This window comes from Stenella coeruleoalba (genome assembly GCF_951394435.1).
Source record: "Stenella coeruleoalba genome assembly, chromosome: 1".
NCBI lineage: Eukaryota > Metazoa > Chordata > Mammalia > Artiodactyla > Delphinidae > Stenella > Stenella coeruleoalba.
In genome coordinates this window covers 149,458,287-149,471,877 of record NC_137169.1, presented here as the reverse complement: position 1 = coordinate 149,471,877, position 13,591 = coordinate 149,458,287, and the positions used below count along the sequence as shown (strand labels likewise).

The 13,591-nt window shown below is 46.2% G+C and overlaps 1 protein-coding gene across 1 annotated transcript in view; it reads left to right on the top strand.

Moving 5' to 3' along the window:
* KIF26B (kinesin family member 26B) overlaps positions 1-13,591 on the top strand; it is a 498,005-nt gene that overhangs the window by 180,775 nt on the left and 303,639 nt on the right. The window contains exon 3 of the mRNA XM_079904855.1: positions 5,277-5,813. Within this exon, the coding sequence (XP_079760981.1) occupies positions 5,277-5,813 (537 nt within the window). The remainder of the gene's footprint in view (positions 1-5,276; positions 5,814-13,591) is intronic.

Genomic DNA, 13,591 nt, shown 5'->3' with positions numbered 1-13,591 from the left:
GGTGTGTAGTATTAATCTGGAGATTTCCAATGATGAGCTGGCCTGATGGTTAAAAAAAAAATTCTTTGCATATAAATACTGTTTTCTTGGGAACTTAGGAAAAAGTAATAATAGATTGTGTATTGAGGCAAGCGAATAGAGAATCTAGGTTTTTTTGTTTTTTTTTTGTTTTATTTTTGTGGTACGCGGGCCTCTCACTGCTGCGGCCTCTCCTGTTGCGGAGCACAGGCTCCGGACGCGCAGGCTCAGGGGCCATGGCTCACGGGCCCAGCCGCTCCGCGGCACGTGGGATCTTCCCGGACCGGGGCACGAACCCGTGTCCCCTGCATCGGCAGGCGGACTCGCAACCACTGCGCCACCAGGGAAGCCCGAGAATCTATTTTAATAGTTTAAGGAAGATTCAAATAAAAGGAGGATATCCAGATCGTGGTTGACTCACATTAGGCTCTTTAGCCAGGCAGAACAAATACAATTGGAAAACTATATTAACCCTAGAGTTGAAGGAGTTTATTTCATGACAATTTCCTAAGAAGTGACTAGCTCACTTAGACAAAATAAGTGACAGATGGACCAAAACCAACTTCATTATCGACTGTTTCAGCTTTGGTTGAATTCTTTCCAGTTATTTATCTCACAAATATTTGTTGGGCCCTTACTATGAAGTAGACACTATTCTAGACTTGGGGCAATTAAAGATGAAAAGAATATTTCCTCTTAGGGAGCTGACAGTCTTAACAGACAAATAGCTCTACAAATAAAGACTACAGACAAGAAGATAGCTCTTAGAATAGAGGTGCAGGAAAGCAGGATAATGACATGATCAGATTTGCATTTTAGTTAAATCCTTTTTTTGTGTGTGTGGAGGGAGGGTTTTGAGGTCAAGGCTAGAATCAGGGAAACCATGATGATGTGAGAAACGCTGAAAGCTTTCTCATGGCAGTGGGCATGGAGAAGAGGGACAATTCAAGAGCTTTTAGGAAGGACCATCAACCACACTTGGTGATTGGATTGGAGGGCAAGGGAGGAGACGAGGAAGGTTCTAGACTTCTAGCCTGGGTGCCTGAGTGGATAATAATACTGTTTACTTTGATAGTGACTATTGGAATAAGAATAGGATCAGGGGAAAATAAAATTAATTTTGAATTGTCAGTTTGAAGAGTATTTATCTGGATGATGTTTTCTAGGGGGCGGTAAGGCTCAGAGTTCAGGAGAAGGGCCAGGCATGGATGGAGATGGAGAATTCCCAGTCACCGGGATACAGATGGCTATGGAAGCCGTGGGTTCGGTTGCCCTTGCCTGAGGAAGAGAGATTTAGTCATGATCTCTTAGAGCAGTGTGCCAGAAGACATGTGAGTCAATCTTTGAGAGCCATTAGATTACGAGAGCCCTAGGGAACATGGCAGGACACCTGGTTCCTGAATGCCCCTAGAAGAAGTGGAAGAGCAGTAAAGGGATTGGAAAACCATTTTCTGGAGTTTTCTTTGTTCTTCTGTAGCAGTCACTAAGTGGGCAGACGTAGGTGTCTGCACATTAACTGCATTTATCCCTAACCTGCCTTCTAAGAACCTTTATCCGTTTCCTAAGTGTTTTCTTGAATTCCTCTTCATGGTACACGTGGAATAATAACAATTTTGTATTATTTTTGAAAGATGAGAATCTTTTGGGCACAGAACACTTATATTGAAAGTTTAGGATGAAAATGTTGCCCAAGTGCTGTTAGCCCATTTTCAAAGGTGCTGAAATAAAAATTATGACTCCAAAAATCGAGGTTTAGCCGTTCATGGATTCCCGTTATTCCCATTTGACTATTTTCTGAAGTCACGAGATGAATCGGGATAGACGATATGAATGTGTTTGAAGCCCATGCACTAGGTAGCACGCCAGACTGCACACTTAACTCGTTCCTTCTCTGAGTGCAGGTTTCTTTTGGTGCCAGCTAAACGAGACGGCGCTCCCACAGTTCTTCTTGGGTCCATGTCAGAAAAGCTCAGTAAGTGTGAGCCGTCCATGATTCTGAAACCTTCTTTTCTCCCTGTTTGTTACTACTCTCCCTTGAAGCAGTATTCCCTTTGTTCCAGCACTTATAGAAAGCTATGTCTGTTGACCATTCCTCTTCGAAGTTTTGAGTTGCACTGAAATATTTATAGCGTGTAGACCAGCACTTGAAAGGGGTTTTAGTTTCCGTAAGGTGTATCTTTTGACTGACTGAGGCCTTTTGATGATAAGAACTCACAAAAAGTTTCAGATCAAGGGTGGCTTAATTTAGGGAACACCTCTTTGACATCTGTCAGCCATTGAAGACTCATGAAAGCATTCATCTCCTCCTTCCTCTGGATGAGACAACAGTGGGTTCTGGGCTCTGCCACGTGCTGGCTGTCGGGGGGGCCGTCCTGGTGGTGGGCTCAGCTCCGGCGCTCAAGGTGATTTTGTAGACCCCTCGGGAACCGGGAGGGGAGCGCTGGGCTCCATGGGTCTGAGTGTGTGCCGATTGGTCCCAGGCTAGAGGTGGCAACAAGGGGGCATGGCGTTTGGCAATCCAGGAGCCAAGTGGGTTCCCTGGAGGGTGAACTCAGAGAGAACAGGAACCGCTCTCGTGCATCCCAAGATCTGCGGCCTGGCACGTTGGAGGCCAACATGCATGGCTTGTGGCAAGTCGAGCAGCAAATAGCAGTAGGCTGAGTGAGGAAGGAGCAGCTTCAAGGGAGAGCAGTGAAAACCAAGAAGAAGCGAGAAAAGGAGTCCCCAGCAGCAGGCTGTTCTTGTGGAGCGGATGTATCTTTTCTGCTCCAGCTGCAGATGTCAGGGTCACATCTAGATTCTACAAGGATCTAAGATAAACTATGATGTGTGGATGGGACTGACCTTATTGCTGCCTTTTTTTACTGTGATGCCTCCTCTTGGTGATTGGGGTAACCAAAATATTCTAAGTAAGCGATTAATTTGAGGTTTCTTGAGACCAAATAGCTCGGTGCCTTGAAAGCATAAGCTGTGGGTGGCAGATTGCTTTTGAATGCCAGTCTCTGATCTCTCACGCTGCCTCTAATTATGTCGTAGACCTGGGAATAAAAAAATGACTTACAAAACAGCTACAGAATAAAATACCATGTGGTCATTAAAAAAAAAAAATCACATTTTCAAATGACATATATTGACAAGGGAAAATTCTCATTATGTGAAAAAGCAAGAGTCTATATCTTGACACATATGGGGGCCCAAATACTTCCTTTTGAATAAATGAACATTTCGTAGATGAATGTGGGAAAAGCCTTAAGTCTGGGCAAAATTATGAGTCCATTGATGAATATGGCTCTTTGTCTCTTAAAGTGGAAAATCATGGACTAGAGGTCAAGAAATCTGGTTGTAGTCCGAGCTTTTAACCCTTTTGGAGCTGTTTCCTTACCTGGAAACTGAGGTAATGGTCCCTAAGGGGCCCTTTTGGGTCCCACACATGCCGAGTTTTGATCAGGGACTCTGGACGAAGCAGCTCTCATCGACGAGGGCGCCGCAAGCAGGTCGCATGTGGTTTGCATCGCTTCGTCAGCGAGACTTGATCACCCTTGACCTCCTATGGTTCCCCATCATTTTCTGTGACCGTCTTGAGTTTCCACCTCCTGAGTCACTCCTCGCTGCTGCTGTGTAAAGAGGCCTCTTGATTTATTAATCAATTAATCAGTGCACGCTGAAGAGCTGTTCAGGGTAGTTAAACAGGGAAAACAAAATGCTGGAGCCAATAATCAAGATGGATCGTAATTAAGGGTGACCCTCCCACCGCTGATCTCCCTTCCCACCCACAGCTCATCAAACTCCAGTCAGCCCCGATGGGGTTTCCACCCCAAAAAAGCTCCAGCACATTTCGGAAGGGAAGCTTTTCTTCCAATGTCCTAAGGAAAACAGGCCTTGAGATAACCCTCATCAATTACCTGCAGCAATTGTGGAATCTCAAAAGTTCAACCAGGTCCCCAAAATAACATAGTGGCTCCGTCCATATATGCAGACACTGTCCTCTCCTGTCTCCATTTCCCTACACAGAGTCATGGAGTTGGAAGGACCTTACAATAAAGGCAGGCCATGGCCTTGCGTGACAGATGAGAGGTTCAGTGAGGCTAGGTAAGTTGTCCAAGGTCACACAGCTAATTGGTAGCAGAACCAGAACTAGAAGCCAAATATTTTGATACCCAGTTAACACACCTACTGCTTATTTCTCTGTGCAGTCTTGCTTTCCTATAAAAACTAAAGCAAAGTAAATGAAAGAAATCATCCTCATTAAATTCAATTTCTGATTTCTTTTAGATAAGGGCTTCTGAACGAAAGAGTTTTTAATAGTTTTAGATGAAGTTTCTGGGGAAAAGTATCTTGGACTGTTTATCAAGGAGACATTTTTCTTTCGATGGATCAGGATATCGGACACATGGGTACAGGCATGGCCAGCCTGCCATGGGGCCAATGGTAAACAGAGTGAATCTGCAGGGGTTTGCTGGGCTGCTGGAGAGGCTAGATCTCTGGTCCAGAATCTGTTTAGTTTGGTTTTCTTCCAGTGGCACTTAGCACACGGTGTTAATGAGGCTAGGATTTTCTTAGAATAGAATCTCTGTTCTGGGTCACAAGTAGTACCTCCACCTGCTTCCAACTTTCCATAGTTCACGGGGGCCCACAATGCATTGGTCCAGAGTGACTGCACTCACCCCTGCCAGGCCCGGAGGACCATTTGTGTCTACTTAATGACCACCTTGGGAGCATCCAGGTATAGCTATGATTCTTTAGTGGACACAAGGGGAAGAATCTGGAATGTTCTTACTTGACTGACTTGGTAAGGAGGATGCTTAGGAAGCTTTTTTTTTTTTTTTTAATTCCTTAAAGTCCCCACTATAAAAATCTTACATTTGTTGGGCTTCCCTGGTGGCGCGGTGGTTGAGAGTCCACCTGCCGATGCAGGGGACATGGGTTCATGACCCGGTCCAGGAGGACCCCACGTGCCACGGGGCGGCTGGGCCCGTGAGCCATGGCTGCGGAGCCTGTGCTCCGCAGCGGGAGAGGCCACAACGGTGAGAGGCCCGCGTACCGCAAAAAAACAAAACAAAACATCTCACATTTGTCAAATGTGTTTGTCAACTAGGGGCTCGTCTGCCAATCTGGCTGCTCATTTCTGCTGGATGTCAGTCAAACAGTCAAACTCTTTGGGTACATCTAGGGCTTAACTCAGAAACCAGGCATCTGAATTGCGCTTACCAGCCTTGATTGATAGACTCTCCTTATTTTTTTGTTTGTGTGTTCTCCAGGACGCTGCTTTCTCGGCTGTGATTCACGACAAGCTCCAGGTCCCCAACACCATCCGGAAGGCATGGAATGACAGGGACAACCGCTGTGACATTTGTGCCACACACCTGAACCAGCTGAAGCAGGAGGCCATTCAGATGGTGCTGACCCTGGAACAGGCGGCTGGCAGTGAGCACTTTGATGGCTCACCTGGCTCGCCCCCAGCCCTCTCCAACATCCCCACTCCGGTGGGGTCCCGGCATGTGGGGGGGCTCCAGCAGCCCAGGGATTGGGCCTTTGTGCCCACCTCCTATGCCTCCTCCAACTACACAGCCCTCATCACCAGTAAGCATAGCAGCAAACCCAGCAGCCTCGGGGTCAGCAATGGGGTGGAGAAGAAGAGTGGGTCTCCAACCCACCAGGCCAAGGTCAGCCTCCAGATGGCCACCAGCCCCAGCAATGGGAATATCCTCAACTCAGTGGCCATCCAGGCTCACCAGTACCTGGATGGCACCTGGTCCCTGTCGAGAGCCAACGGGGTCACCCTCTACCCCTACCAGGTAAGTAGCCTCCGAGCAAGAAAGGGCAGGGCTGGCTACAGTTAAAGCAGAGAAGTGGGCAACACTTCCTGTCTCTAGTTTGTCCTCCTGGGAACTCCCCAACTCAGAGCCTAATGTTTCCATGTAGCCCTGCTGAACAATGCTAAATAGAGATAAAGTATATGAGGAACGAGTGATCCGAGATAGCACTCTGTTTCCATCGTCTCTACCCTCTGAAGGAGAGGTCGACACCCTTCCTCATCTCTCCCAACTTGAGAGACCTTAACCCTTTTCTATTTGCAACCCACCTTAAATACTGTGGGATTAGGTAACCAACCGTGTGTTCCCCTTTTCTTATTTTCTCTTCTCAGTTATTTAAATTAGCATGTACTCTCAAGTCTCCCTATAGAAATAAGAGAGCAGGTCTTAAGTCTGCCAAGGAATCTAAAATATTTGTCTTAATTTTGCTCGTGTGAGTTTTCTGTTGGAAGAGGGTTGGCTTTACCATACGTGTTCTCTGTGTCCCTTGAGTCACTCATGTGGGAAGCAGCAGAAAGTGTTGACTGTCGCTCTGGGGTGGAGAGGTGACCAAGGTCATAGAGTGTATTAGCTGGGGTAGGTAATTGGGGCGGCAAGTGGTCTCGAGTTGTTTCTCGCTTGTGTCCCTGTCGTATGGGGTGTTTGGCGGGTGACCTTCCACTCTGATATCGGGACCCAGCCTCCTTCATCTAGCACATCACCCTTTTCCAGAGGCCTCAGAGTCTTCCACCAGACCTTGTACAACCAGCCAGGAACTGGAGGAAGAGAGAGGATGGAGGATCTCACAGGGACATGTGGGGACCCAGCCTGGAAGGGGCAAGAATTCAGCCTCCTGGTCGCACCTTCTCTCAGGGGAGTCTGGGCAGGCCGATCTGTCCATATGCCCAGGAGAAAAAAGGAACATGCTGAGTGAATACATAGCATAGTTTTTGTTTCATGGGGCAAGGGTACCGGGAAACATAACTTGAATTATGAATGTGGCTGATAAAATTCCTGGTGCAATTTCTAGAGTGTAGAAGGGAATAGAGATTGTTTCTCTTGATACCTTGAAAGAAAGTGGGGAGCATGGACCATTATCTTAAGAAGTCAGCATTCTTGGGCTACCAAACTTTTCATTGCCTGGATGCTTTGTAGTTTATAAAATATAGAGCACACATCATGTTGTTTAACCCCCCCGTAGGCCTGTGAGGTCGGCCGGGCAGATGTTAGATCTTTCTTTTACAGGAGGGGATCAGCATGCTTAGAGAAATGGAATAATTACCTGTGGCCACAGAGCCGGTGCCAGACCAACCAGCTCTCCCCTGCCCAGGAGAACAGCTCTCCCCGCCACGGCTGCTTCCAACTTTCTTAGCTTACTCCAGAGCAATCTCCGGTCAACCTCTCTTCCAGATACGGTTTCTTTTCAGAAACCACATGGTATACTGAGGGAGAGGACTCCTCTTTTGACTTGTGGGCGCCTGGCTGCCACTTCACCTTTGGACGGAATTTTCTGGGTTGTAGATATAAATATAATGAGGAACCACTTGCACCCTGGTTGGGGCTTCATAGTCTAGTGCTTGAACGTAACCATCTAGGGCAGGAACAGAATAGCTGCTTTCCGTTGCTGAATAATATGCTTTTTGTTCGGTTTGTAGTTTAAAAATAGACAATTCTGAAAATCATAAAAAAAGAATACATGTCTGTTGTAAAATAAAATTTAAAAAATATGAAACAGTTTAAGTAGGCCTTTAAAAATCAACGTCACCCAGCAATAGACTACCTAACATTTGGGTGTACTTCCTCCCAGGATTTTCTACACATGCAGTTTCTAAAATTGTGATTATGTTCAATTCTCTGATCTGCTTTTCACTTAATATACTAGGGGCATTTTCCCATGCCATTATCTACTTTTCTAAAACATGATCTTTAATGGTAGCCTAGTATTCCATTATATAAATACTACCCATTATATGAGTATGCCCTCATTTATATAACCAAGCATCAATTATTAGAGTTTAGGTTTTTGCTACTATAAATAAAATGCTCTGGTGCACATCCTTCTGCCCAGCTCATATTTTCTACACATCCTGGGCCGTGCTAGCCACATACTCATGTTACACAGACGACTCACATTTCACCTTCCACCTCCCTAGAGCACTTGTAACGTGTATCAGGTGCTAGTTAGAAGATTCAGCTGCTGCACAGCACTGATGAGTGAGGACAGAAGAACTTGGAACTGGTGCTTTCATATAAAGTATTCAAAGTGTGGGGAAAGTTTCTGTAAGGGGGAGAGCTGAAGATGGAGCATAAAAGGAAGATTAGGGAGTATTGGTACATTTAAAAAATTTGTGCAATAATTCTTTCTGCTCCTCCTTTTTTCCCCCTACCTCAGATGAAAAAGAATTTCCTGTACAATAACAAACGTTTATTAAGCTCTACCAAGTGCCAGACACTATGCTATGTGTTGGTGGGGGCTGCTGCCATGGTCTGGAATCCCAGGCTCCTGTCCTGTGGCCCTTAGGGGAGGAAGCAGGGGAAGGGTGCATTGTGTTTTTTTTGTAAATTTATTTATTTAATTTTTGGCTGCGTTGGGTCTTCGTTGCTGCGCGAGGGCTTTCTCTAGTTGCGGTGAGCGGGGGCTACTCTTCGTTGAGGTGCGTGGGCTTCTCACTGCGGTGGCTTCTCTTGTTGCGGAGCATGGGCTCTAGGCGCTCAGGCTTTGGTAGTTGTGGTGCACGGGCTCAGTAGTTGTGGCTCGCGGGCTCTAGAGCTCAGGCTCAGTAGCTGTGGCGCACGGGCTTAGTTGCTCTGCGGCAGGTGGGATCTTCCTGGGCCAGGGCTCAAACCCGTGTCCCCTGCATTGGCAGGCAGATTCTTAACCACTGCGCCACCGGCCAAAGCCAGATACAAAGGTGATTCCCGTAAGCCACCAACCTGAGATTGCCCTGAGTAAATTGGATTGCTTCTTTCCAACTCAGAACAGGCTAATTTCTGCATTTCCCCTGAGCAGTAGTTAAAGGGATCAGAGGAAATCTCCCTGGGATCAAGAGATTTGGTGCCTGGCTGTGAACCAGTGTCCCCGTGTCATGACTATGTCTTCCTGATGCCCTAGAGGGGGGGCTCTGGGTCTGGCTAGACTGAATGGCTCCTGTTACGGACATCTCCCGGCAGTAAATATTCTGCAGTTCACAGTCTGGCCAGCTCAGCAGAGATGGGTGACTGCTCTGAAAGCTGACCTCACTTTTCCTGCTCACCCTTACTCCCATATCCCTCCCCACAGAGAAGATGGCCCTCTGGCTTAGTGCCAGAGCTGTTCCCTGGGCAGAGAAGCATTTAGACTTTGTTGCTGCCACTGATGCTGCTGTGCACCAACAGACCCGGAGCCTGTAGAAGCGAGGGAGAAGAGGACGCTGCCCTTCTGCCACTTAAGTGCAGGGAGGATGACAAAAATGAGGACAGGCTTTGCAATAGTGAGCAGGGTAAAACCTCTGTATGGGCTTCCCTGGTGGCGCAGTGGTTGAGAGTCCGCCTGCCGATGCAGGGGGCACGGGTTCGTGCCCTGGTCCAGGAAGATCCCATATGCCACGGAGCCTGCACGTCCGGAGCCTGTGCTCCGCAACGGGAGAGGCCACAACAGTGAGAGGCCCGCGTACCGCAAAAAAAAAAAAAACACCTCTGTATGGATGATAGAAGGGTCCCTCAAATCCCTCAAGTCCCCTGTTTCCTACAGCACTGTGTAGCAGTCTTCGAAGGCTGCAGTAGGAAGATTTCTTGATTCTCTTTTGCTGTATCCTTCACGTTTCTCAAAAACCTCCAGAAAGAGTGGGAACCTATAAGCATCGCAGATAAATATGAATCTATCCAGAGAGGTAAGAAAACTAATAAGTTAGGAGACACTGAGATTATATCAAAAATGGCAACAAACCACAAAGGTAATTTTTCATTAAATATCATAGCAAGCTGGTTTCACAGCAGTTGTTAAGATGGACTGTTTCAAAGAAAGACTTTCTTTTATTGACTTGCAGACATGTAACACCATCAATACATATATATGGAAAGCAGAGAATGCTCTAGAACTTTCATTTGATCACATGAGTTTTGACTTTGAAGAGACATGTCTGGATTATTTTCTTGTAGTTCACAACAGATTAATGAACTCTTTTGAATGACAACTGCTTTTGCCTGATTTACATTTATTATAGTAAGTACGTGCAGGAAAGACTTTACATAATGCTGCTAATCACAGAACGCTGGTGATTACTATAGGACGGTAATTGCCTTTTGCGTCATGGTGGGAGATTTGGAGATGGTCCTGCCTCGTTCAAGTCCATGGCCCCACCATCTGTTGAACCTCATTTTAGTAGCTTAACATTTTAGTCTATTTCCTTATGAGTGAAAGCCCTACCTTGCAAGATAACATGGAGAACAATTAAGAAAAAAGTATGAACGTATTTTGTAAACTGTAACACAAGGGAACAGCTATCAGCTCCCTCATTGCCAGAGGAGAAATCCAAGGTTGAGAGATTGGAGGTTTCTTCTGGGTAGAGCTTCCTGACTATGTTTGATGTCTTTTGCTCATTGAGAACATAGATTCATTTTATTCTCCTCTTTCTGACAGCAGCTAACATATAAAAAAATTAGGGAAAGCTCGTTAGGGAAAGCTCCAATCTCAAGGAAACACTAAAGTTGCTTCTCCTGACTGGCCTTAGATTTAGGAAAAAATTCCAGGCTATAAGACCTATCCAGACCTCAAGGTTTTTGGTGGAAACCACCAGTTAATTGGCTCCAAGCTAATCTTTAACCTGAAGTATCTTAATGATAGTCAATAAATCCTTGGAGGCAATGAAAGTAGTCCAGGTGGCTTTTTGATGTCCCCCTCAGTACAGGGGCATTTGAAAGCGTAGAAGAACTTTTATTTTATAGGACTTTGATAAATTGAACTTGTCAAGAAAATTCGAGAAGATGTTAGATGAATACGTAAGTAATAAATCCATAATGAAGCCTTAATGTGATGAAGTATTCAACGCGCATTTCTTGATTTGAGGGAAAATGAGTTTGATAAAAGTTATTCTGCTTTCTCAGACAACATCCACTGGAATCAGTGCTAGAGATAATTCCAGGCTGAACTCTGGTTGAAGTCAGTGAGGGATTGTCTTAATTATATCTTTAGGAATTAATTGGTACCATGCGGTACCTATAAGCCTTGCTTTTCAGAGGTCAGAAGCCACGGGAGGACTTGGCGCTGACCCTTTTATGGAGGACTTCCAGGTGCCCTTGGAAGAGGGAGGTGGACTCTGACACTCACTAGTGGTCCAGTACCCAGAGGCTTTGACTGTGATGGATATGTGGAACCTGGAAGCACACGGGTAGTACAGCTGATGCCTGCGGGGTGAGGTGCACGTGTGCTCCTTCCTCACTGAGCCGCTTTTCACGAAGGAGCAGGGCAGGTGTTTGCAGTGTGTCGGGAGTGGAGGATTCCCATTCACGTTCTTTGCAGCCCTCCAGAGCTCAGCTGCCTGTTCCTGAAATACGCCAAGTGCCCTTCTTGGGCCAGCCTGAGTGCCAATTTGCTGCCCATCTGCTGCTGCTCTGTCCAGCTAGGCCAATAGCATAAGATGTCACAATCTTTTAACATCATGGGTTTTTGTTTTTTCCTATTTATAGATGGCCAGGTGAGTGTTATTTATCACCTTTATAAATTCTGACAAATGCTGAACACAAGAAGAGGAATCAGTTTGTATACTCAGTCATGGACAGAGCATTTCTCAGGCATATGGTGCTCAGGGTGAAATTCCAAAAAACTCATAACCGCTTATAAATACGGGCAGGGCCATGGGCTGAAGGGAACACCCAAACTTCATCAGGAAATTACAGAAATGTTTTTTATCTGGTCGTTTACTTGGGTGGTAGGCTGAATAAGGGCCTCTCAAAGATGTTCATGTCCTGAACCCTGGAACCTATGGGTAGGCTACCTTACAAAGTCAAAGAGGTTTTGCAGATATGGTAAAGTGAAGGATCTTCAGATGAGGAGATCATCCTGGATTATCTGTGTGGGTCCAACGTAATCATAAGGGTCCTCATAAAAGGGAGACAGGAGGATCAGAGTCAGAAGGAGCAGATGTAAGGACAGAAGCAGAGGTCAGAAGAGAGAAGATGTAAGCTTGCTGCCTTTGAAGGGGGAGGAAGGGGCTGTAAGCCAAAGAGTGAAGGCGGCCTCTAAAAAACTGGAAAAATCAAGAATCAGATCCTCCCCTAGAGCCTCCAGAAAGAAGCAGCCCTGCAAGTGCATTTTAGATGTCTGACCTCCTGAACTTTACAGAATAGAGAACAGATGTGTGCTGTTTTTCTATGCAAAACTTTAAGTAATTTGCTTCAGGGATGGGCATAGGAGATTAATAAGCATTTGGTAGCTGAAAAGCTTGGTAGGAGAAGCTAATGAGGTATGCAGACAGTGGAGCTGCTGTGGAAGCCTGCAGGATGGCCGAGAACATGGGCTTTTCATCCCGTACAACAAGCTGTGTTACCCAGTGGATCAGACAGTACATTAGCAAGTCAGATTATTTCATTTGGGTGCCTCCACAGAATGAGAGGTTACTCATACTGCGCGGATGGTTTTCAATTGTCTCAGATTTCCCTATTGTTATAGCATCATAATAACAAGCACATCACAGCCACTCTCCGTCGGGTAGCTAGTAATTACCGTTATGTAAGTATCTCATATGTTGAAACTGCAGAAAACATTCGAAGCCGGGGGTGGGAGCGTTGGGGAGAGACTCGGCTGGAATATCTGTAGAAGGAAGCTCATCTTCTCTGTAGGGTCTGTTGACCAGATTGTAGGGGTTTCATAGAACTGCCCCAGTATTCCTTCTTATGTCGTCTGGTGTTTCGAGGGTTCACATGAACTTGAAAGTACCTTGAAAATTGCAGAGCAGAAGGTAAGTGTTAGTTGCTATCATTTTTTAATTTGGTAGGCAGAAGACAGCCACTGGAGATCTCAGAGCAGGAGAATGGAAAGATCTCCTTGCTTGACAACAGGAATTCTCAAAGTTGGCTGCACGCTAGAATTGCTTGGAAGCTTTAAAGAAGAATATCAGGGCTTCCCTGGTGGCGCAGTGGTTGAGAGTCCGCCTGCCGATGCAGGGGACACGGGTTCGTGCCCTGGTCCGGGAAGATCCCACATGCCGCGGAGCGGCTGGGCCCGTGAGCCACGGCCGCTGAGCCTGCGCGTCCGGAGCCTTTGCTCCGCAACGTGAGAGGCCCGCGTACCGCAAAAAAAAAAAAAAAAAAAAAAAAAAGAAGAATACCAGCGTCTAAGCCACACTCCAGACCAATTAAATCAGAATATCTCGGGCGGGACCCAGGCTTTGTTTTAACTGCCAGGGCAAAGAACCACAGCTTTAAGGAACAATTTATCTGGCAGTGGTGTAAAAAGTGCAGGGAAGGGAACAATGAAGATGGATGGATAGATAGATAGATAGATAGATAAATGGATGGTATATCACTTTCCTAGGGCTGCCATAATAAAATTACCACAAACCAAGTGGCTTAAAATAAGAAAAATTTATTGTTTCATAGTTCTGGAGGCTAGAAGTCCACAACTGAGGTGTCGGGAGGGCCGTGGTCCTCTGAAGGCTCAATGGGAGAATTCTTCCTTGTCTTTTCCAGCGGGTGTTCTTTGGCTTGTGGCTGTGTCACTCCAGACTCTGCCTCTGTCTTCACGAGGCCTTCTCCTCTGTCTCTTCCCTCTTATTAAGAGGTCACTGGTCATTGAATTTAGGACC